The sequence below is a fragment of the Piliocolobus tephrosceles genome, chromosome 13 (genome assembly GCF_002776525.5).
Source record: "Piliocolobus tephrosceles isolate RC106 chromosome 13, ASM277652v3, whole genome shotgun sequence".
Lineage (NCBI taxonomy): Eukaryota > Metazoa > Chordata > Mammalia > Primates > Cercopithecidae > Piliocolobus > Piliocolobus tephrosceles.
The window spans coordinates 67,806,391-67,831,854 of NC_045446.1; the positions used below are offsets into that span (position 1 = coordinate 67,806,391).

Below are 25,464 nucleotides of genomic sequence, written 5' to 3' on the forward strand. Positions count from 1 at the left end.
AGAAGAGTAAAAATAACTCCTTATTTCACATTAGGCATCCTGTTAAAATTATCTACCAACTTAATACTACTTCTGATCACTTGGCTTAACTGAGGAATAGAACTAATAGGTGGAAGGAGGAGCTGGTGTGTCCAGAGGTAGAGACAGGGCACATGGGAGAGCTTCCACACAATAGTGGCTTTACCCAGCTGCAGGACTAAAATGGTGGGGTGAGACTGGGTGGCAGGAAAGGGCATCTGTACATTCAAACCACTTACCTTGCACTGGTAGAAATCTTTATATTGCTGGCCTGTTTTAGATAGTTTAAAAGGTTAATTCTTAGCTGACTTGCAAATAAATAAAACAAATCTAGCTGGAAAGGAGACTGTAAGTGAATGTAGCTCCTTCCACAGTCCTGCTTTACTGTCTGTGAATGTAAGTCCTTCCCTCCCTTCCAGTGGAACACTGTCTCAAAATAAAAATCACAACTTACTTGGAACCACATGCTATTGGTGCATCCTATTTTTAGGCTGCTTTCATTATTTTATTTTTTATACAGATACATACACATTGCTAGAATCAAAGCAAAAATATTAATGGGCAGGTACTACAGAACTAAAGTGAAACAAAACAAAACAACGAACAACTGAAAAACAATAGCTATAAACTTTCAAGGCCAAAAGATAAGATTTAAGGGCAACAGCTGTTGAAGAAGGAAAAGGAGTATAAAGTTCCTAGAGAGGTATTTATAATGCAAATCTAATGCCAGCTTTTTAGTAATAAAAAAGAGAAGTGCTTTACTATATACTGACTAGCACATAATATTTAATTTGGAAAGAAAAATTAATGACGTTCCTTGGGCCAGCAGCAGATATGGTGTGTCCATTGCCGGCAACAGACACAACACTGGAACAGAAAAACCCAAATCCCAGGGCAAAAGTATTCACAGAAGTAATGGTTGAAGGTTTCAGGATTTAACAGGCTAGGTTTAATCACAAGTGCTATACTCTGTACAATGTTATGGCTCTGCCTGAAGTTTTACAGCTATAACAGAAACTAAATAAGACAAAGTTCATATTTTAGTGTCAATTACATGTTAGGTATTTAGTTAGTTACAAACCCTTTTTTTTTTTTTGAAACAAAGGGCTTTTCTTTAAAGTGTTGAGATGTTTGAAATGGATGTTATGCCTATTAATTACATCGGCAGTTCTCATTCAACTCTATGTTGGTTGTATGACTATTAAAGAATTTTAATAGAAGTCTAACGGCCAAAGGCCAAAACTACATTCAAACTCTGCTAATATATCCAGGCAGATAGGAAATTCCCACACACATATGCACACGCACACACACACACACACACACGCATATGCACACATGCTAAAACTCAAACTAAAAACCTCCCAAAGGAACTGCTTTGTTTGTAGACTTCAATTTGAAGTAGATACTAAGGGCAAGAATAGACCAGTTAAAATTCACCTGAAAATCTCTTCCCAGTCTTCAAATGTGCTAAAATATCACTGTCAGCTTAGCATCTCTTCATGTAGGTTATATATAGATGTATTTTTTTCAAAATGATATTTCAGATATTTAAACATCAAGTGGCCAGAAGACAAGAGTTATACTATTGGCAAAGTTTATGGTCCACCCAGGCCTTAAGAAAGACCACATCCATTTCACTAATAACTCTCCATCAGACATAATATATTTGAGGCCACCTTATTACCACTGCATAAAGCTATTTAAAAAAATGTGTTGCTAGCACAGTCTGGTTGGCAAAGCTTCATTATACATTTTACTGTACAAATGCTTTTCAGATGATTTTATTTTTTTAAAAACAAGAAACTCTGCTATAACAGAAATTTAGGTTAATTATGATGGTACTTTCACTGTCTCTTCTTTATTAAGTGTGGTTATCTCCAATAGTAAACAAGTTGATTTCACAAAGGCTGTTACTAAATGACTTATGTATGATGTTATCTACAATTCTCAAACTGTAACAGTACAGACTTGAACTTTTAAATTGTCTGTAAATCATCATCTATGCCATGAATGTTTAAATATAATATATATTTAATATGAAAAAGCTAAAGCACAAGTGCTTTCTCCCACCCCTAAATTCTGTTTTGGGCCCTCACAGATTCGGAATGCATTCTCATCCACCCTTTTTCACAAAGTCAGGAGAGCTCAGGAAATATAAAGTCAAAAATATACAAATCTTTGTTGTTATTATAATAAGATTTTTTTCCATGAATGAAATTACCAAGGACCATGAACCCGGAAAAAGAAAATCAAAAGGAATTTACAGCAATTATTTGTCTTCAGAGTTCAAAACTGGTCACTTCACAGAAAGACTTCAGGATTTGTTGAAATTTTTCTTCTAAAAAGTCATTCTGTAGTGGAGTTTTCTAGGAAAAATTAAACAGCTTTTAATAACTGGCCCGCTGGTGTGAGAGCTACCGTGGAATAAATTAGCACAAAAATGGAAAAAAAGTCTTATAACTGTTCACTGTTACAGACATAATCAACAAGGTCAGTCACTCTCAAAAGCTCATCTTCCTCCTCTTCTGGTGCTCCTGCCTCCTGCCCACCACTTGTCCCATTGGAGGCTAGGCTTGCACTGGCTGTGCTGTTGTCCTTGGGGGTCTGAGACTTCTCAGTAGGCTTGCCAATCAAGTTCTCAATGGCTTTGCCAGGACTCTGTCCATTGGTTGAAGGTAAGTCCACTAAGCTATAGTCCAATGGGCTCCCCACTTTGCCTACATTTTCAAAGTCCTCTTCCTCATCACTTTCTATCCGGTAGGGCTTCTTGGTGCTCTCTTGTTCTGAGGGCAGGACCCTAGGCTGGCTGTCATGGGCAGGCTGATTTGCATCTCCATGAGCATTGTCACAACTCTCCTCCTCATCCGTCTCAATTCGGTGTAGCCGTTTGCGGGATGGTTTGCCTTCCTCTTCCTCCTCCTCCTCATCTGCTTCTGAATACTCATCCGTGCTTCGGCCCCGCTTTCGAACTGACCGCTTTGATTCTTTAGCTAGCTCGTCATCTTCAGAGTTCTTGGACAAATAGCTCTCTAGAATAAACAGCACATTTAAGCCATTGGCATGGGTAACCATAAATGAATTTAATTCTCCTTTTCCTCCCCATATCCACCACGTCCTGCTTTCAGAATTGCTTGTACATAAAAATGTCCTTTCAATAATTGGCCTGATTTCTCTCTTCTCAGTCCCATAACAGTGCCCAAAATGATTCATGATATACTTTATTTATGATTTTAGAGAATATTTTCTTTTTTTTTTTTTTTTGAGACCAAGTCTCGCACTGTCGCCCAGGCTAGAGTACAATGGCATGATCTTGGCTCACTGTAACCTCCACCCCTCAGGTTCAAGCCATTCTCCTGTCTCAGCCTCCCAAGTAGTAGCTGGGATTACAGGTGCCTGCCACCACACCAGGCTAACATTTTGTATTTTTAGTAGAGACGGGGTTTCACTATGTTAGCCAGGCTGGTCTCGAACTCCTGACTTTGTGATCCATCTGCCTCGGCCTCCCAAAGTACTGGGATTATAGGCATGAGCCACCGCACCTGGCCTCCTTTGTTTTTTGAGACGGAGTCTCACTCTGTCTCCCAGGCTGGAGCATAGTGGCGCAAACTCGGCTGACTGCAACCTCTGCCTCCCAGGTTCAAGCAATTCTCCTGCCTCAGCCTCCCGAGGAGCTGTGATTACAGGCGTGTGTGCTGCCACACCCAGCTAATTTCTTTACATTTTTAATAAAGACGGGGTTTCACCATGTTGGCCAGACTGGTCTCGAACTCCTGGCCTCAAGTGATCTGTCCACCTTGGCCTCCTAAAGTGCTGGGATTACAGGTGTGAGCCACTGTGCCTGGCCAACAGCAGATTTCTTGGGGAAGATGTCTGATAATGCTTGAATTAAATGAAGATAGGTTAGTTACAAACTAAGAAACTCCTTCCCACTAGTACACAAATTAGGTTATCATGTCGACATGCTGATAAGGAAAGATTCAAACTGGACACCCAACTCTGTACATCTTAAACACTGTGCCAATTCTCATCTTAGTTATCAGACACCCTTGGTAGTCTTAATTGTCTTCTCTTCTTTGTCTATACAGTTGGGCCTCCCTATCCATGAATTTAACCAACTGCAGATAGAAAATATTCAGGAAAAAAATAGATGGTAGTGTCTGAACTGAACATACATAGACTTTTCTCTTGTCATTCACTAAACAATACAGTATAACAATTATATAGCATTTACATTGTATCAGGTATTTTAAATATTCTAAAGATTAAAGTATATGGAGGATATGGGTAGGTTATATGCAAATATGACACCATTTTATAGGAGGGACTTGTAAATCCAAGGATTTTGGTATCTGCGGGGATCCTGAAACCAATCCCCAATGGATACTGAAGATGACTCTACTTTCATTTTAGAAGAGCTCACCTAGTCTCACAACTTGGCATGCCATCTATGTGCTTACGGCTTCCATATTTATTTTAGGCAACCACTGAATTCCAGACTAGTGTATCAAACTGCCTACTCGACATCTAGGCTTGGATATCTCTAAGCAGGCATCTCAAATGACGTGTCTCAAACTGGGCTCCTAAATTTTCTCCTTAATCCTGCAGCACTGTGGTCTCTACCATCTTAGTTTTTCGCAATTGCTCCTCCAATTTCTCAGTCATCCTTGATTATTTTCTTTCTCTCACCCAACCCAACAGTAAATCCTTTCGGTCTCACTTTAAAACATATCCCTAATGTGACTGCTTTCGCCCCTTTACTGCTACTGACCCAGTTCTACCCTCCATCATCTCTCACCTGGACTATTACAATAACTTCCCAATGGGTCTTCTAGCTTCTGCCCTGGCCCCCTTCAATCTATTCATAACACAGCTACCACAGCAAATTAAAACCTAAGTCAGATCATATCACTCCTTTGCTCAAAATGTGGGATGGTTTGCTTTCCTCTTCCTCTTCCTCCTCATCTGCTTCTCAATACTCATCTGTGCTTTGGCCCAAATGTTTCTCACCTCACACGAAATAAAAATCCAAAGTCCATACAATACCCTACTCTGTGTTATCTAATATGGTAAACACTAGTCAACATGTGGTTATTTTAAATTTAAATTAGTTAAAATTAAATAAAAATTAAAATTCAGTTCCATGGTCACACTAGCCACATTTCAAGTGCTCAATAGCCATATGAAGGCTAGTGGCTATTGTAACCATAAGCACACATATAATCACTGCAGAAAGTTAAACTGCACAGCACTATTTATCATCAGAGGTTAGCACATCTTTTATATAAGAGGCAGGCCCTATACTCTCAGTCACAACAACTCAGCTTTTTGAGAAAGCAGGCAATAGATGATATGTAAACAAGCGGGCATGGTAGTCTTCCAATAAAAATTGTATTACAGGGTAGGGTGCAGTGGCTTACACCTGTAATCCTAACACTGTGGGAGGCCAAGGTGGGGGGCGGATCACTTGAAGCCAGGAGTTAAGGCCAGCCAGGGCAACACTGCAAGATCTCATCTCTATTAAAAAAAAATTTAAAAATTAGCACAGTGTGGTGGCTTATGCCACTTCTAGCCACTTGGGAGGCTGAGGTGGGTGGACTGCTTGAGCACAGCAGATTGAGGTTATGGTGAGCTGTGATTGTGCCACTGCATGTCAGCCAGGGTGAGACCCTGTTTCAAAAACAAAAACAAAAGCTCGCTTTTTTATTTATGTAAGCAGGTGGGCTGTCGTTTGCTGACTGGTCCCCACTGACCTCTTTGCTTCATCTCATTATGTTTGCCTTCACTCACTCTGCTCCAACAACCCTGCACTCCCTTCTGTTTGCTGAACATGACAAGCACAAACATATCTCAGGGCCTTCATACATATTGTTCCATCTGCCTGTATCATTCTTCTTTTAGATAACTGCATGACTCACACACAACATTTCTTTCAGGTCTTCACTCAAATGTTTTCTTAGTGAGGATTTCCTTAGTATATTATCTGAAATTCAACTACTTTCCCAACTCCCTTTTCTCCTTTATTTTTTTCCACAGGACTCATCTCTAATCTATCATATATTCTACTTATCTATCTTGTTTATTGTCGCTTTCTTCCCAACTAAAATAAGAGTTTCATAAGAACTATTTTGTCTGCTATTATATTCCAGTGCTTGGAATAGGGCCTAGTTTAATAAATATTCATATTTAATGGCTTAACTAATGCATTTATGTTTGTCTCTGTGACACATGAAGGTAAGTGCACATTCAAAAAAGATGTTCACCTCCCTTCTTTAGCATTCCACATCCAAACATTTTTTTTCCCTTTCTCTTTTGTCTTGGGCTCAAACTTAAATTCATGTTTAATCTATGAAAGCAAAACATCTTCAAAACAGGCCATAAAGCTGGGCGCGGTGGCTCAGGCCTGTAATCCCAGCACTTTGGGAGGCCGAGGTGGGCGGATTACTTGAGGTCAGGAGTTCAAGACTAGCCTGGCCAACATGGTGAAACCCCGTCTCTACTAAAAATACAAAAATTAGCCAGGCGTGGTGGTGCATGCCTAAAATCCTAGCTATTGGGAGGCTGAGCCAGGAGAATCGTTTGAACCTGGGAGGCGGAGGTTGCAGTGAGCCGAGATCCCACCACTGCACTCCGGCCCGGGCGACAGAGTGAGACTCTGTCTCCAAAAAAAAAAAAAAAAAAAAAATATATATATATATATATATATAAAATAAATAATAAAATAAAAAAGACTAAATGGATGTCAGAAATTCATATTTTAGAGCTTGTCTTGTACTACTGGTAGGGGGCACAGCTATAGCTATTAGGAAATAAAACAGTTTCCAATGGAAATCATAGTAAAGGTGGAAAGAGACAGTAGGCACTTTTATTTGAAACCTTTCAGCTACTGAGGACATAAGAGGTTATTTCAAAATGAGGGCCATGAATAAGGGAGTAAAAAAAAGAAGCAGAATAAATTTTGATCAGATCACAATTTTCTGAGATTCTTCTAGTTTCAATGAAAATTTTAACTACAATGGAGATCTTAAAAATTAGCCTCTTATCAAGTATCCTTTATTTAAACTATAATATGCACAAAATTATAGGTTTTATCTCAAAGATACTATTGGTTATACGAATTTTTTTTCTTTTGAGACACAGTCTTGCTCTGTCACCCAGGGTGGAATGCAGTGGTGCGATCTTGGCTCACTGCAACCTCTGCCTCCCAGGTTCAAGCAGTTCTCCTGCCTCAACCTCCTGAGTAGCTAAGGTTACAGATGCAAATCACCACACACGCTAATTTTTAAATTTTTAGTAGAGACAAGGTCTCACCATGTTAGACAAGCTGGTCTTGAGCTCCTGGCCTCAAGAGATCTGCCTGCCCTGGCCTACCAAACTGCTGGGATTACAGGCATAAGCCACCATGCCTGGCCTGGTTACATGAATTTTAAAGAATGGTACAGAATCACAATCCTGAGTTCACTTTATAATGTCTATTTTGCCCTGTCCAAACTTCTATACATAGGAGACCTATGCCTTACCTTCACTCTCTGAGCTGGAAAGTCTTCGCTTGTGAACTCGCCTTATTTCTTTACCACGTCGTAAACTCTTCTGGGAACCGTCACTTTCTGAGTCTTCTTTGTAGTTAATTTGTCTTTTCTGATTTCTCCTTGACCGCCTTCGCCGAGTTTCTACAAAATCATCACTAAAATCATCACTGAAGTCACTTTCTATTTCAAAAAAAGGAAGAAAAAAGTACAAAATTTAAGTCTATTAAGTAGAAATGTAGCTTAGGTTATAAAAATGAAAAGCTACTAAGCAGAGTTCAGTCATAAATATTTTTAAGTGAACAGTAACCTTTATAAGTCTCATTTTATTTGAGAGAGTATCTCACTGTCACACAGGCTGGAGTACAGTGGCATGAACGCAGCTCACTACAGCCTCAACCTCCCAGGCTCAAGAGATCCTCTGGCCTCAGCCGCCCCAGTAGCTAGAGCTAGGATCACAGGCACGCACTACCACGCCTGGCTACCTACCAAAGCACTGAGATTATAACATGCCTGGCCTTTAAGTCTCACTTAAAAAAAAAAAAAAAGAGTCAATCTGTGGGGGTTTTTAATGCCAAACCTCACAATGTATACTCTTAGCAGTGAATCCTCAAGATTAGAAAATGTTTTATCCTTTTTTGTTTGTTTTTGAGACACAGTCTCACTATGTCACCCAGGCTAGAGTGTAGTGGCGTGATCTTGGCTCACTGCAACCTCCACCTCCCGGGTTCAAGCAATTCTCCTGCCTCAGCCTCCCAAGTAGCTGGGACTACAGGTACCCGCTACCACATCCAGCTAATTTTTATATTTTTAGTAGAGATGGGGTTTTGCCACGTTGGCCAGGCTGGTCTTGAACTCCTGGCCTCAAGTGATCTGCCTGCCTCGGCCTCCCAAATTGCTGGGATTACAGGTGTGAGCCACCACGCCCGGCCTAAATGTTTTATACTTTTTTAGAAATAGTCCTTATTGCAATTGACCTATAGCTACCTGGTCAGGTACACAGTTGCCATGATTGCTCTTCTTGGTAGACGGCTACCACAAATCCGCCTCCTGATAATCTGCTGTTCTACGTGTGGCTATAGTCATAATGTATTGCAGAGGTTAAGCCCTCTAACCAAAGAAAACTCATGAATCTGTTCCACATAAATACAGAACTCAAGTTATACTTTTGACTTTTCTCCATAAAGAATACAAATCTGCTAAATAAAGTACACAGACCTAAACTTGCAAAGCACTGCTAAATAGCATTGTTCTTGTTATCTCTGATCAATAAACGAGAGTGAGACTATTGCATTATGTCACTGCTGTTTTTCAGAATGTTAAATTCCACCAAAGTACTATATTCAAGCTTGTTATTCTTTCATGGATTTCAAACATTTCAAAATAGCTTGCCAATAGGTTGAAGTGGTTCTCATTGGCCAAATTTCAGACAAATGGAGCCTAAATAGTGATGGGAATGTAGTATATCCACTGATCAGAATAAGAATCCCTGAGTATAATACATTGACATAAATAAACATACGGAGGAGAACGGAAATGTTCTTCCTTACAGAACAACAATAAATAAATATAACAGACATGACAGAGTTAGAATTATCCACAGAAACTAAAACTAGTAGGTGAAATATAAGGAACAGGATATTTAAATAGTCTCAAATTCCCACAAATTACTTATTAATTATAAGGAAAAATAATAAAGAGACTCAGAAGATGCAACATTCTCTGTGCTATTCCTGCCATAAATGCGTAATCTGAATCTTATCACAAGGAAACAAAAGAAATCCAAACTGAGAAACATCTTATAAAACTAGTATGTACTCTTTAAAAATACCAAGATCAATGAGACAAAATTTGAGGAACATTCCAGATTAATAGAGACTAAAGAGATGTGAATAAACACGTAGCCCTGGAATGGATCCTGGGTTAGGAAAAGAATAAAAAGATATAAAGAATAATATGGAGATACTTGATAAAAATTTGAATGTGTACTGTTAATTAGGTAATAGCATTATATCAATGTTAAAATATCTGAATTTGGTAACTGCTCTGTGGTTATGTAAGAAAATGTCCTTGTTCTTAAGAAATAATCACTGATAAAGCGGCATGATATTATCATCACTTGTTTAGACAGTTTAGGAAAAAAGATAAATAAAACCAAAAAACCCCCACAAAGATTGCCAGACTCTGATACTTGTATCTATGGTTCTTCTCCAGTAAGATGACACTTATCCAGTAAGTAAATGCGTGCTCCAGTAAGATAAGCACGCATTTCTTTTAGTGGTTGAGTCTCTATTTACTCACTTAATAAGGATAAGCATACTCTATAACAACATCAACTACTGTTAATCTGTAAAAACTACTCAACACTGACTGTGGTCTAAATGAGAATTAACTTATATTCTTCTCTCTCCAACAGCTGGGCATCTGATGGAAATGTTCGATTTCCAAGAAACCCTATGAAGATGAAGGTTTAGGCATGGAAACATTTGACAACCAAGGAGTCATCACAATCCTACTAGGCATCTGATATGAAGTTAACATATCAATCTGTATGTATTTTCTCAGATGTGCTTTCTATGAGAAAAATTGTCAGAAATAAGTCTTAGGAACAGAATTTTAAGAACTCTTAACTCCAGCAGTCGTAAGAATTTGTTGAGCTGGCCAGTGTGCTGGCTCGTGCCTATAATCCCAGCACTTTGGGAGGCCGAGGCGGGCAGATCACCTGAGGTCGGGAGTTTGAGACCAGCCTGGCCAATATAGAGAAACCCCGTTTCTAAATACAAAATTAGCCGGGCATGGTGGTGCATGCCTGTAATCCCAGCTACTTGGGAAGCTGAGGCAGGAGAATCGCTTGAAACCGGGACGCAGAGGTTGCGGTGAGCCGAGATGGTGCCATTGCACTCCAGCATGAGCAACAAGAAAAAAAAAAAGAATTTGTTGAGCTGAGGTATCATATGGATACAGATTATTTTTACCAGAGTCTCTACTATTCTCCTCAGATTCCTCCTCTTCATCATCATCGGAATACTTTTTCTTTGGGGTCTTTCTTCGCAAACGCCTGCTCTGCCTCATTGGCCGAGAGGGGTGTCGCCTCAGTCTACGGCTACAAAAGTCAGTGTCACTGTCATCATTAGATGGTGGATCTTCTTCACTTTCATCTGGGTTTTCATCAGACACAACAAACTCATCTTGAGATCTGTCCAAGAGAAACCAGATAAAATACAATGGTATTTAGAAGAGTGAACCCATTTTTTAAGAGTACTAAGTTCAAATTCTAGTGAACCCAGTGAATCATTAAGTATAGTGCAACATATCCAGATAATTGTATCAAATGCCCTAGTTATAAAATGGGGAAAATGTTTTGCCCCCATTCTCTTAGGAGGGGTTGTAAAGATGAATTAATGTTGATTTCTGTACTGCTTTGACCTCTTGAGATGTCCCCCATGTTAAATTCAACATATTCAAAAGTGAATTCATTATTTCCCAATCTACTTCTCTCTTCTGTTCCCTGGCCTGGTATTTGGCGCCATCACTTATCCAGTAACTCCAACCAGAAACGTGGTATTTATCCTAACTTTCCCCTTTACATTGATCATATCTAATCAATTACTAATTTCTCTAGAGTCTACCTCTTAAAAGATAATATCTCAAACCTGATCTCTTCTGTTTTCAGCTTTTTCATACTCACCTAAACTACAAAAGCAACTCCATAAATAGTTTCTCTAATATCTGGTCTCATTTCCCCTCAATCTATCCTCCAAATGAATGCCAGGATGAATCTTTCTGAAGCATAAATCTCATATTAATTTTGTGTTTAAAACCCTTCACTGGTTTTTGTATAATTTTCAGGATAAAGTCAAAACACTTATGCATGACTAATAAAACACTCCCTAATCTGGTTCTTTTTATTACTTTGCCACATCTCCAGCAGGGCACTCTCTACTTCATCCCCTTATTCCTGCTATCCTGAGCCAACAGGAGTTTCCCAAACATTCCATGACATTTTATGGCTTGCTGTCTTGGACATAAAACTTCTATGCTTATAATACCTTTTTCTTATCCTGCTTTTAGTCCCACACTTGTTGATTCCAAATATTTATTCTTCAAATTTCAGATCAAGCTTTACTTTTACTTTAAGCTAACTTTCCTCTGTACCCTAATTTATCTTTCCCTGTATTTTAGTAGCAGTTATGCAGAATGACTTTTTTTTTGTGGTTTATATGCTTGTTTCCTCTTCTAATAATCTGAAAGGAGAAACTCTGTAGTATTGTTTCAATTCCAACTCTGCATAGAAGCCTTTCTTGATCTTCTATACTGGATTACTTGTCCCAAGTCCAACTCCTATGAGTCATGAGAGGATAATATCTAATTACTTATTTATTTTTCACATAGGACTGGAAACCCCTCATGGACCTGGCAGAAGGTGGCAGAGGTACAGAGAAAGCCCTTGACAAATCAAAGTTTAATTGTAGTCAGTAAAATTTAAATATAATTTTGAATGTTAAACAACCATAAATCTATTTTCTGGTCTAAATTTTAAAAATGGGCCAAAATTAGTATTCTCGAATTTGCTTTAAATATCCTGAAAATAAACAGAGCTAGTCTATGGACATGAAGAAGAAAACCCTCATTACAGCACGGGCAAGCCTCTCTGCTAGTCCAGTCCTGTTTCTGCTGGCATCTAGGGATTGGGGTCTAACGGGAGACCACGCACCCATCACTGATCTTGAATTCGTCCTCGCTCTCTTCTTCATCCAGGTTGCTATCACTGTCCAGATCGTTTAACCGCCGGCGTTTCTTCCTTCGAGCAGCAGCTGCCCTCTGGGGTCGTTTATTTTCTTTTCTTTCTTCATCCAAAATAGTAGAGATGTCTTTCCCACGATGACCTGTGATGGTGGAGATATCTTTTCCTCGGCCAACTCCTGAGTTTGGAGAAGGGAAGTTCAGGGGGAGAAAAACATGTGTTTATTAAAAGCTTCCCTTTAATTTCTAGAGACAGTCCTTATTCATGCTTAGCAGCTCTTCATTTCTTTATTTTCTTCCTACAAATATGCAGTTTTCTCATGACTTCAGCTGACAGAGGTCTCAGAGTTTTAGCATTCGTTTATCCTACTGAATAGAAGTTTACTATGTAGGGAACCTCTTGTTTTTTAAATTTTTATATAATTCACACACCATAATATTCACCCTCTTAAAGTGTGCGATTCAGAGGTTTTCAGTATAGTCACAAAGCTGTGCAACCATCACCACTAACTAACTCCAGAACATTTTCATCACCCAAAAAAGAAACCTCATACCTATGAGCAGTCACTCAAGAATCTCTTCTTGAAAGCTGTCTTTTGGACAAGGCTTTAGAAAGAGGCCAATAGAGCTTTTAAAAACAGTGTTTACAGGACAGAAAAAGTGAGAATTCAGCAGCAAAGATGTAAACAAGACAAACATTTCTGGAAAAGCCTTAAATGACCTACTTATCAATCTTTTCCAGAGTTTTCATAATAACTAAGTAGACACCAGAATGTTCCATATTGGAGCATTGGCTAATAGTGCTTTAATTAAATTACCTTCAAGTTCTTCTATTTTAATGCCACTTACTGAAGACTATGAAACTAAGAAACCAATTTTTAATAGGTTAACTTAAATTTTGGTTTAAATTATTTTGGTTCTGATTACCCATAATTGTTGAGACTTTGTAGTCTCAAAGACAACACAAAAGTTTCCTCAGTTTTCCATATGGAATCAGAAGTAAATTTTTTAACCTATGTAGGAACATCAATGTTATATATCAGGTTGTAAAACAAAACTGCTTTAAAAGTAATTAGTAAGATCTGAGTCTATACACTGACATTGTGTCCACAAATTACTCTAAATCTGAGACCACTAACATCAGTACTAATCATAATACACACTGGGAAAGAGAATAAAAAAATATGCTCACTGTCCTAATTTGGCACCTGAATGAACTTCTTGGCAGAGTTCTATGAAGAAGAGAGAATGACAAACACATACCTCCTCCATCGGCCTCTTTGATATCATCTTCAATAGCTTCATCAATTGCTTCATCAAACTCATCAAATCTAAAATATATACAATGATCACATTATAGCCTGTCCTGGTTTTTTTTGTTTGTTTGTTTAATTATTTTTATTTATTTATTTATTTTTGAGATGGAGTCTTGCTCTGTCACCAGGCCGGAGTGCAGTGGCACCATCTCGGTTCATTGCAACCTCTGCCTCCCGAGTACCTGGGACTACAGGCATGCGCCACCACACCTAGCTAATTTTTGCACTTTTAGTAGAGATGGGGTTTCACCATTTGGCCAGAATGGTCTCTATCTCTTGACTTCATGATCCGCCCGCCTCGGCCTCTCAAAGTGCTGGGATTACAGGCGTGAAACACCACACCCAGCGGCCTTTATTTTTAAAGATTACCTTTAGCAGATGTCTGTTACTGTCTGATTGTTTATGTCCCCTCAAAATTCACATGTTGAAATAATAAATCTCAAGGTGACGGTATTAGGAGGTGGGGTCTTTGGCAGAGCCCTCATGTATAAGATTAGTGCCCATATAAAAGAAGCCAGAGAGAGACCCTTTGTTTCTTCCACCATATGGGGTTACAGTGAGAAGACGGCCATCTACAAAGGAGAAGGCCTTCACTAGGCATTAGGTCTACCCTAAAGAGCCCCTTCATCCCTTCTGTGATTAAGAACACCCTAGAAGGTGCCATCTATGAACCAGAAAGCAGGCCCTCACCAGACACCATACCTGCCAGTGCCTTGACCTTGGACTCCCTAGAACTGTGAGAAATAAATTTCTGTTGATTACAGGTTATCCAGTTCAAGGTTATTTTGTGATAGCAGTCAAATTGGACTGAGGCAATGTCAGCAAAAATTTTTATAAAGGGCCAGATGGTAAATATTTTAGGCTTTTGAGACAATGCAGTCTCTGTTGTAACTACTCAACTCTGCTATTATAGTGCAAAGCAGCTACAGACAACATGTAAGTAAATGATACAGATGTGTTTCAATAAAACTTTATGAGCATTAAAATTTGAATTATAGGTAATTTCCATATAATTTTCACAGGATATTATTTTTCTTTTGATCCTTTTTTTCAAGCATTTATAAAAATCACTTTGAAGTCACGTTGTACAAAAACTAGAAGTGAGCTGAATTGGGCCCACAGGCCATAATTTGCCAACTCCTAATTATACAAATCATATGGCAAAGTAAGTAAAATAAAATTATAGTTCCATAAATAATATTAAGTCCTAATAATATGTCTGGACACAGTGGTTTACATCTGTAATCTCAGCACTTTGGGAGGCCAAGGCAGGTAGATCACTTGAGCCCAGGAGTTCAAGACCAACCTGGGCAACATGGTGAACCCCTGTCTCTATAAATAATACAAAAAATTAGCTGGGTGTGTGGTGTGTGCCTGTAGTTCCAGCTACTTGGGGGGCCGAGACAAGAGGACTGCTTGAGCCTAAGAGGCAGGGGATGCAGTAAGCCGAGACTGCACCATTGCACTCCAGCCTGGGGGACAGAGTGAGACCCTGTCTCAAAAAAAAAAAAAAAAGTCCCAATAATAGGGCTATATTATTACTGCTATTGAAAATTATATTATTACTAAAATTCATACATGAAAGGTTAAAATTTTAGAACTAGGTAAAAGTACTTCTTGAAGCTGTTTACCTTGACTTAAAGAAAAGGATTAAGACTAAAGGATTCCTAAGATTTCTTCATATATAAAATACCTTTTACTTCAGGGCTCAGCCAAATCTCAAAACAAGTTATGAAGTAACTTGTGTAAAACTATGCTAAAAATGGTAATTACTAGCCATGTGTGGCTATTTATATTTAAATTCATTAAAATTTAAAATTCTGTTCCTCACTAGATATAATTCAAGTATTTAATAGTCACATATGGCTTAACAACAGCACACAATGGATTAACAACAGCATCAAAACTAAAAGCTGGGGCTGGGTGTAGTGGCTCAGCACTCTTGGTAGGCTGAGGCAGGAGTATAACTTGTATATATACAAGTATAACTTGAGCCCAGGAGGTTGAGACCAGTCTGGGCTACATGGTGAGACCCTGTTATCTACAAAAATTAAAAATTAAAAACATTAGCCAGGTATGGTGATGTGTGCCTGTAGTCCTAGCACTTTGGGAAGCTGAGGCAATAGGACTGCTTGTGCACAGGAGTTCCAGGCTGCAGTGAGCTGTGATCACGCCACTGCACCCCAGTCTGTGTGACAGAGTGAAATCCTGTCTCAAAAAAGGAAAAAAAGACTAAAAGCTGGAGGCTGGGAGTGGTTGTATACACCCATAGTCCCAACTACTTGGGAGGTCGAGATAGTAGGATGGCTTGAGTCCATAGTCCCAACTACTTGGGTGTCTGAGGCAGTTGGATGGCTTGAGCCCAGGAGTTGGGAGTCTAGTGTAGGCAACATAACAAGACCCCATCTCTAAAAACTAAATATCTGGCCTTCATAGTTAGAATATATAATTTCAAAGGACTCACGAATTTCAGATGGAGAGCTCTTCTTTTACAATGTAAGTTTTACTGGCTGCATAGTATCTTATCTTACACATGTACCATATTTAGTCAAAACAGTTTATTTCCAATTTTTCACAACTGAAATATTTTGAGAAACATTCTGGTAGCTGTAGTGCGGATTTTTCCTAAGTTCTGGGAAAGTAAAACTCAGCACATCCATTCATTAGGGTAGAATAGCAGATACAGATAAAGCCAGATGCCAGATGCAAAGTTAACTGAAAACAGCGTTTGTCCTGAGGACAGGGTGCAGCTGTAAGGTGGCATAATAACCTATTTCTTTGAGTGACTACTTTCTTACTGAGAAATTTGTTTGCTAAAATCAAAGACCATCAGAATTTCAGGCATCTGAAACTATTTCAGAAAGAATGAAACATTCCACTCTTGCCTTAATGATAATCTAAGTAATTTTTAATGCAACTAAACAGTCTTGATTTATATCCTAGATGCAGATAAAAGATAATCAGATAAAAGATTTCTGAACACAACACTCCATGTATCTATATTCCCTTGGTCTTGGTTGTCTCATCTGTGATGGTGGATTAACATAGATTATCCCTTTAGGCTCTAAAATTATATACGAGTAAAATAGGAATTTAGGGTAAACTATGTTTTTTCGTATAAAATGTATTATGTAATGCATTTATTTTATACTCTACCTAGTTCCAAAATGACTGACATATTACAAAACAACTCAAACATGATATGTATTTCATTCATACATGCTTATGTGCAATTTCCTTCCTTCCCTCCTTCCTTCTCTTCCTTTCCTTCCCTCCTCCCCGCCACCCTCTCTCTTCCAGAGTCTATGATGCCCAGGATGGTCTTGAACTTCTGGACTGAAACGATCCTCCTGCCTCAGTCTCCCAAAGTACTGGGATTTCAAGTGTAAGCCACCATGCCCAGCTAATTTATGTGTAATTTCATTTGTGAGAAACACTAGGTGAACGCAGAAAACTGCACCTAGCTGAACTGAGTTGCACAGCAATCTACAAAACACACATATCCAAGACATCTACCAGTAACATCAGTTCACTATGTGTTATAAACTATAGCCTTTTGTATGTGATGTTATACTTTTCTGATTTCAGATAAACCTCCTTCTGCCACCACACCATAATTTACAAACTGCAATTCTCTGCTTCCACAGACAAGCTTCAGGTCTTTTCTCAGTATAAAATGCCATAGTTAATGTAATATTTATGTATTTCTTACTTATTTAACATATGTCAAATGGTGCTCTCACTTTTAGTATATTCCTATCTTTTTTAATGCATTGCCAATGAAGTCTTTAATGTATGTCTCTAACCCCATATTTTCCATAATCCCTATGGTTTTTCCTGTATAATTTTGCACAACATGGTGATTTTTAAAAATACATGTTATGTTGCAGCAGAACTGACTTTACATTTGCACTTTCCATCTGTCAGCTTTGACTTCATACATATAGAAGAATACTTTTTATTTTTTGAAGTGTTTTTTTAAAGACTAGGATGGGCACTATTCCCGTGTACATGAGATTTTACCCTAACTGATTCTACCATATTTTTATAAAGTTTTAACACTAACAATAGAGGCAAATTCCTCCATGATTACTGATGCAAGTTTATAAATAAGAAGCAAGTTCAAAGTTAAGAGTTTTATAAAATCCACTGTTTTCCTTTTCCATTTCCAGTTATTCAAGTTAAAAAAACTGCTTTGGTGTTATCCCAGATTTTAGAAGCTGTAGGCCGAAAAATGATCTAAAATAACTAAAATATAATTTATTTATTATTTGAATGAGACAGCATGATTTAGTGGAAAGAACACTAGACTGGAAGATAGGGTTTTAGAAGATAAGGTTTCTAGGATTAGCTACTAACAATGACCATGGAAAAATCTCCTTTTCTGGTGTCTTTGGTGTTAAAAGGTAAACCAGGTAATATTTACGGATTCTTTCACTAGGTACTAACGAAGCATTAACTATCTGTCAGCACTATGCTAGGTATAGGGGACACAAGTCCATGTAAAAGAGACATGGTCCTTACCTTCATGCTAACAATCTAGTGATGATGAAAAATGTTAGTAAGTCATCACAACCACACTCATTACAATTATAAGTGCTTTCAGGGAAAAGAACTGGTTGCTATGAAGGCATGTAATGGGGGGATTTCATATAGAGGAGGTTAACAAGCTAAAACTGAAAAGGAAATTGCAGGTAAACAGTATGTACAAAGGGACTAAAAGGAGATGCAGCAAATGCAGAGAGTGTAAGTGAGAATGTGATAAGACAGAATTGGAGAGGGAAGTAGAGATGAGACTATGCAGTGCCTTACTGGCCTTGTTAAAAGTATCAATGCCTGGCCAGGTGTGGTGGCTCACACCTGTAATCCCAGCACTTTGGGAGGCTGAAGCAGGCGGATTACAAGGTCAAGAGATTGAGACTATCCTGACCAATATGGTGAAACCTCATCTCTACTAAAAATACAAAAATTAGCTGGGCATGGTGGCGGGCGCCTGTAGTCCCAGCTACTTGGGAGGCTGAGGCACGAAAATTGCTTGAACCCAAGAGGTGGAGGATGCAGTGAGCGGAGATGGCGCCACCGTACTCCAGCCTGGTGGCAGAGCAAGACTCCATCTTGGAAAAAAAAAAAGGAACAATCCTTATCCCAAGAGCTATGGAAATCTGACAAACTATATTAAAGCAAAAGAGGATGACATGAACAGATTTACATTTGGAAAAGATTACTCTGCTCTAAAATTCTATGACTAGGCTGGGCGTGGTAGCTCATGGCTATAATCTCAGCACTTTGGGAGGCTGAGGAGGGCAAATTACCTGAGGTCAGGCGTTCGAGATCAGCCTGGCCAACATGGTGAAACCTGTCTCCACCAAAAATACAAAAGAAATTACCCAGGCGTGGTGGTGGGCACCTGTAATCTCAGCTACTTAGGAGGCTGAGGCAGGCGAATCACTTGAACCCGGGAGGTGGAGGTTGCAGTGAGCTGAGATTGTGCCATTGCACTTCAGCCTGGGCGATAAGAGTGAGACTCAGTCTCAAAAAAAAAAAAAAAAAGAAAAAGAAAAAAAATTCTATGACTAAAGATGGAAGGCAAGAAATATATATATACACCTGCTAATAATCAGCATGATAGGAAAAGCATATACTTCTGGATCATGCTGTGTACTTGCAAAATAAATCCTCTTTCACTGTAGACATTTCCACACATTTCATACCTGTAACTTATACATTTCCTTGTTCTTGTTGACCTCCTTTCAAGCAAGTTTGCTTTGGATTTTTTTGAATCTTTTTTCTTTTCTTCTTGATCTTCAGAAAAGTCTGGCTCCTTAAAAAATATGATAATAAGCATTGAGGTTATTCCTTATGACAGAACAAAGTTCCTTGGGATAAACAGTTTTGTAATCTCCATCTAGATAGCACATGTGAAAGGTCTGAAAAAGTTCGAGATGATTCCCTCCAGAAGTGAATAAACATGGCAACACTGAGTATACAGATTAAAAAGAATGCTGGTGATTAAAGGATGAAATCCTTCTGTATTAAAATTCTTATGCTTTTGTGAGTTTATAACCAGTACTTGTTTTAAAACAGTCATGATGAATTTTTTCCACTGATACATCTTTTAACAAATAATTAAACTTGCAACAGAAGATGTTCAACAGGTATGCTGCACGAATGAAAGATTTAGAAGAAAGGGGTTGCTACTCAAGGAAATAACTTGACAGGCCATTTAAGCTTGTGATTTAATTAAGCCGGAATGAAATTACTTTTACACATTTTTACAAATTACAAAAATTTACAAACTATGTAAATTATAAAACCACATTATATGCACTTTCACTCATGATATATACACCTTAGTTATAAATTAGACTAACAAATGCAAAACAAAGGTAATCCTTCAAAAAACCCAAACTGTGATGAACAATACAAACTGAAGTTTTCAACAATCCCCAAAGTAAAAATTAAAAATCAAATCTCTCCTAACTATTCTTTAGTCATTTTACATAAACAGCATGCAAAACAAGCTAACAACACATTATAAAGTTCAGGGTAAAAACAGGAAACATACTCCAAAGGTAAAAGCTGTAAGTTTAGTTTAGATGTGATATCACATTTTGGAGTTACCTGCATACATAAAATTTCAATCATGAGGGATTATGGGTGATTTCTCAAAGGTCTTAAATTTCCATTTTTAATACTGGTATATCATAGATTTAAAACCACCGTCCAGGCGCAGTGGCTCACACCTATAATCCCAGCACTTTGGGAGACCGAGACGGGGGGATCACCTGATGTCAGGAGTTCGAGACCAGCCTGGCCAACATGGTGAAATCCTGTCTCTACTAAAAATACAAAAATTAGCCAGGTGTGGTGGCGGACACCTGCAATCCCGGCTACTCAGGAGGCTGAGGCAGGAGAATTGCTTGAACCCAGGAGGCAGACACTGCAGTGAGCAGAGATTACGTGCCATTGCACTCCAGTCTGGAAGACAAGAATGAAACTCCTTCTCAAAATAAATAAATAAATAAAACCACTAACATTACATAAGGTGGGTAAAATTTTAGAGCATTATGACAATCTCCCATTTAAAAATATTACAAATCAGAAACTTACTTGTGGAGGAATGATGTTTTCAATACTGATACCGACATACACCAAGCGTTCTTTTCTTTAGGTGAAAAACAAACAAAATACATGAGATTTGCTGAAAATAAAATTGTTACATAAACATCACGAATACACACAATGTTAAAATTACAATTTCATGTTAATAGCAGAGGGTAAGTCACAGAAATGTTAGCTATTATTTACTTATTTATTTAGAGATAAGGTCTCACTCTCTTGCCCAGGCTGGAGTGCGGTGGTGCAATCTCAGCTCACTGCAACCTCCACTTCCCAGGTTCAAGTGATTCTCCTGCCTCAGCCTCCCAAGTAGCTGGGATTACAGGGGAGTGCCACCACAACTGGATAATTTTTGTATTTTTAGTAGAGATGGGGTTTTGCCATGTTGGCCAGGCTGGTCTCAAAATTCCTGGTCTCAAATTCCACCCACCTTGGCCTCTCAAAGTGCTGGGCTTATAGGCGTGACCACTGCTCCTGGCCCATGTTAGCTATTAAGTATAAAACTTTAATATAGTATTAGTATGTGTGGGGAGCTCAACATTTCCTAGGGTTAAGATAACAATATAACAATATCTTTCAGAAATGACTTACATTGGTCGAATAAAACCTATAACCGAAATAAGACAAGCAACTTCATAAAGAGTTATGCTATGACGAGTTGATATGATTAGATGGAAAGCCACCTTTGATTAGACAAATTAGATCTTTGCTATGCTGGAGAAAGTTTTTAGTAATATTTCGGGTGTATGTATTAACATTTATAATCTCATGGTAATAAATATTGCTATAAAAATTATGTAAACAAAACCTTATCAAGGTCCCAGTGAATGACACTGAGACCATTCATTCCTTCCTGTTGAAAGAGAAAAAAGCAATGCAGACATATAGCTCTGCTCTAGAAGGCCGTAACTGAAGATAACTATAGCCAGGAAATGAAGACTTGAGCCAATGACATCTCCATAGTTTCATTTCCAAGAAACAAACCTTTGCTGATTTAAATTAAATTATATATAAAAAAACAGCAGGATGGCTGGGTGTGGTGGCTCACGCCTGTAATCCGAGGCACAAGGTCCCTTGACACTAGGAATTCAAGACCAGCTGGGCAACATAGTGAGACGCCTGTTTCTATAAAAATTAAAAAAATAAAAATTGGCCAGGTATGGTGGCACACATCTATTGTCCCAGTTACTCAGAAGGCTGAGATGGGAAGATTACTTGAACTCAGGAGTTTGAGGTTGCAGTGAGTTTTGATCATGCCACTGTACTCTAGCCTGGGTATCAAGAGTGAGACCCTGTCTCTTATTAAAAAAAAAAAAAAAAAATGCAGGTGTTTTCCCTGGTTCTCCCAAAGTTAATCCAATTCAAGGACAGCTGAGCTCTGACATGCCTCTGTATGTTAAATTGAACTGAACTGAAATAGTAACCATTCTGTCTCCCTCTGCTTGTAATGTTCCTTATATATATTAGGATATTAATGTATCCAGCTGGCTAGGTCTTTTAGAGTGCAGCCTTTAGTGCCATTCTAACAAGAATATTCATGGTCTTTTTAGAGATAGATTGTGATGCTATTAAAACCAGTATGTTTAAAAATCATTCAGTGGACTTCTAAAAACATCACAGAGCATCACACCATCAGGTCTGTAGACGTCGCTGGTCAGCCACTAAATACTCACTGAAATTTACATCCATCCCTCTTTTCCACAAGACTGTAGAGACCTCTAAGGTAAAGACCACATTATATACTTCCTCATTTGATTACACTCATTGGCATAAAGTAGGTACCCAATACATGTTGCTTAAATGTTGAATGAATGCATAAACAAGGGTTGCTTAGGGAGTAAATAGGGAGTAAAATGCTCTTGTATTATGACACAGGGAATAAGTATGGCTCTAAGCTGCTAGGATGAATGCTAAATAAGTTATTTCACAGATTTTTTAGAAGTGAATGTAAGTGCTTACTTTAGAAAACTGAACGACGATGGCTAGAATTTACAGCTAGTATTTATTTTAGAAACACATATTTTGCTGTTTAGAGCTCCTAAGATTCATATATACATGTGTGTATACATGTACACACACACATACATGTATTCTAGGAACTATAAACAGCAACAGCTTTGTTAACCAGATTATTAGGGAGAATCAGCAAACACCAACAACAATTGGTTAACTGGCTCTGTGCCAGACTGGTCTTCCTGTAATAGTAACTTTCCTCTCCTTTCTATACGCAATCTGAGAACTTAGTATGTGATATAAAGTCATAATTACAGATGCCCTCTTAAAGGATGACATTTAAAGCTGGGTGTGGTAGCTCACGCCTGTAAACCCATAGTTTTGGGAGGCCAAGGTGGGCAGATCACTTGAGGCTAGGCATTCGAGACCAACCTGGCCAACATGGCAAAACCCTATCTGTACTAAAAAATACAAAAATTAGTCAGGCGTGTGGTGTGTGCCTGTGGTCCAAGCTACTCAGGAGGCTGAGGTGGGAGGATCGCTTGAAGGTGGGAGGCAGAGGTTGCAGTGATAGCACCACTGCACTCTAGCCTGGATGACAAAGCAAGGCTCTGTCTCCAAAAAATAAAAAAGATGCCATTTAAATAAAGAGGATTACCTAGAGTAGGAGAGAAAGTAAAGGAACTAGTAAATTGGAGACAGTAATATAAACAAATATTGTGGCATACTTTAAAACATAAATTTCTAACAATCAAAATATTTCATAATTGCAGTGGCATATCCGATAGTATATGAGGCTGTTTTCAAAAATTTTCACCAGGCTTTTATACATATAAATGGTATATGCATCAAAGGGCTCCAAAGAATAAGCAGATAAGACATTCTTAGTGGTTTACATTCTTGGCTTTTAGAAAGAATACATTCTCAGCTGGGAGTAGTGGCTCATGACTGTAATCCCAGCACTTCGCGAGGCCAAAGTAGGTGGATCACTTGAGGTCAGGAGTTCAAGACCAGCCTGGCCAACATGGTGAAATCCCCGTCTCTACTAAAAATACAAAAATTAGCTGGGCATTGTGGTGTATGCCTGCAATCCCAGCTACTTGGGAGGCTGAGGCAGGAGAATCGCTTGAGCCCATGAGGTGGAGGCTGCAGTGAGCTGAGACTTCACCACTGCACCTGAACTCCAGCCTGAGTGACAAAGTGACAAAGTGACAAAATAAAACAAAACAAAACTCTCTTCCTTAGTGGGTGAGCCTATTAGCTATCTACATTTTTGAGACAAGTCAGCTTCAGGACATGGGAAAACCACTAATTTCTGAAAAGGATAAGCAGATTTGAGCAAGATGGAGGCAAAGGAAAAATCTAGTTTTCATTTGTGATTTAATTTAAATATTTTTAGTTATATCTTTTGCAGCGTCAAAAATAAAAACAAGAGAAACAGCACATCAAAATAATCCTAGTAATCTCATACAGGATCACTCTTTATTTTTAAAAATGTTCTTGGAAGATATTCCAAATATCTGAAACACAAGCAGTTTATGGAAATAACCCAGGGTTTAGCTGGGTATGGTGATGGGCACCTGTAGTCCCTGCTACTTGGGAGGTTGGGGCAGGAGCATCCCTTGAGCCCAGGAGTTCCAAGACCAGCCTGGGCAACATAGTGAGACCCTGTGTTCAAAAAAAAAGAAAGAAAGAAATAACCTAGCATTTCTCAATTCAAAGTACTTTTATGTCCTAGTCAATTTGAGAGATTAACTTGCCTTTAAACTAAGTAGCATCCATTACGAGCCAGAATGCTCAAACTGGGTAGTAAAAAAAACAAAACCTTTAGGTTCTGGAGGCCGAATCCATTATTATGGTTCACCTTTGCACAAGGTAAAGTGAGAGGATCATGGGACAAGCTGATTGCCTTAAGGCAAGCTAAATTTGGAGGGCAAGTCTATGAGTCAGGGGATATAAGGTAAAGAAGTAGCAAATGAAGGTAAAATCAGGAGATAATACTTAGATTTCCTCAATCATACTAGTGTATAAATAGGCATCAAGTCCTACAGATTAATCCTCTGAAAATTCTCCCTAACACCTTCACCTTATTATCACAATGCCTGGCCTGATTCAGGCCTCTCAGGTTTGCTATTCCAACAGTCCCAACTCTAACTCATTCTTCTGTTACCAGAGCATTTTTTTTTTTTTTTTTGAGGCGGAGTCTTGCTCTGTCGCCAGGGCTGGAGTGCAGTGGCCAGATCTCAGCTCACTGCAAGCTCCGCCTCCCGGGTTTACGCCATTCTCCTGCCTCAGCCTCCCGGGTAGCTGAGACTACAGGCGCCCGCCACCTCGCCCAGCTAGTTTTTGTATTTTTAGTAGAGACGGGGTTTCACCATGTTAGCCAGGATGGTCTCGATCTCCTGACCTCGTGATCCGCCCGTCTCGGCCTTCCAAAGTGCTGGGATTACAGGCTTGAGCCACCGTGCCCGGCCTACCAGAGCATTTTTTTCTGAAATAAACATATACTTACCTATGTCTCCTTTGATGGCCGCCCCACTTACTACAGAGAATAAGTCAAATTCCCCAGCCTGGAGAGCTATTCGCAATTTGGCCTTACTCAGCTTTTACAAAAGTCTATCTACTACTACTCATCTACTATCACTTTTACACTTTGCCTTTGTTCATGTTTGTGCTCTTTGTCTGAAATACGTTCATCGGTATAACCTGAATTTATCTTCCAATGCCTCTCCTGAGAACCCCAAATCCTATGGGAACTAAAATGCTCCTCCACCATGTTCTTGTATTGC

At 38.8% G+C, this 25,464-nt stretch overlaps 1 protein-coding gene across 1 annotated transcript in view; it reads right to left on the reverse strand.

Moving 5' to 3' along the window:
- Positions 1-486: 486 nt before the first annotated feature.
- The window catches only part of RSF1 (remodeling and spacing factor 1), a 159,646-nt gene continuing 134,668 nt past the window's right edge, over positions 487-25,464 (reverse strand). Inside the window, exons 10-16 of the mRNA XM_023209328.2 lie at positions 20,714-20,768; positions 19,315-19,424; positions 13,551-13,618; positions 12,259-12,466; positions 10,520-10,740; positions 7,539-7,727; positions 487-3,050 (exon numbers count right to left, since the gene is read on the reverse strand). Of these exons, the coding sequence (XP_023065096.2) occupies positions 2,476-3,050; positions 7,539-7,727; positions 10,520-10,740; positions 12,259-12,466; positions 13,551-13,618; positions 19,315-19,424; positions 20,714-20,768 (1,426 nt within the window). The 3' untranslated portion in view covers positions 487-2,475. The remainder of the gene's footprint in view (positions 3,051-7,538; positions 7,728-10,519; positions 10,741-12,258; positions 12,467-13,550; positions 13,619-19,314; positions 19,425-20,713; positions 20,769-25,464) is intronic.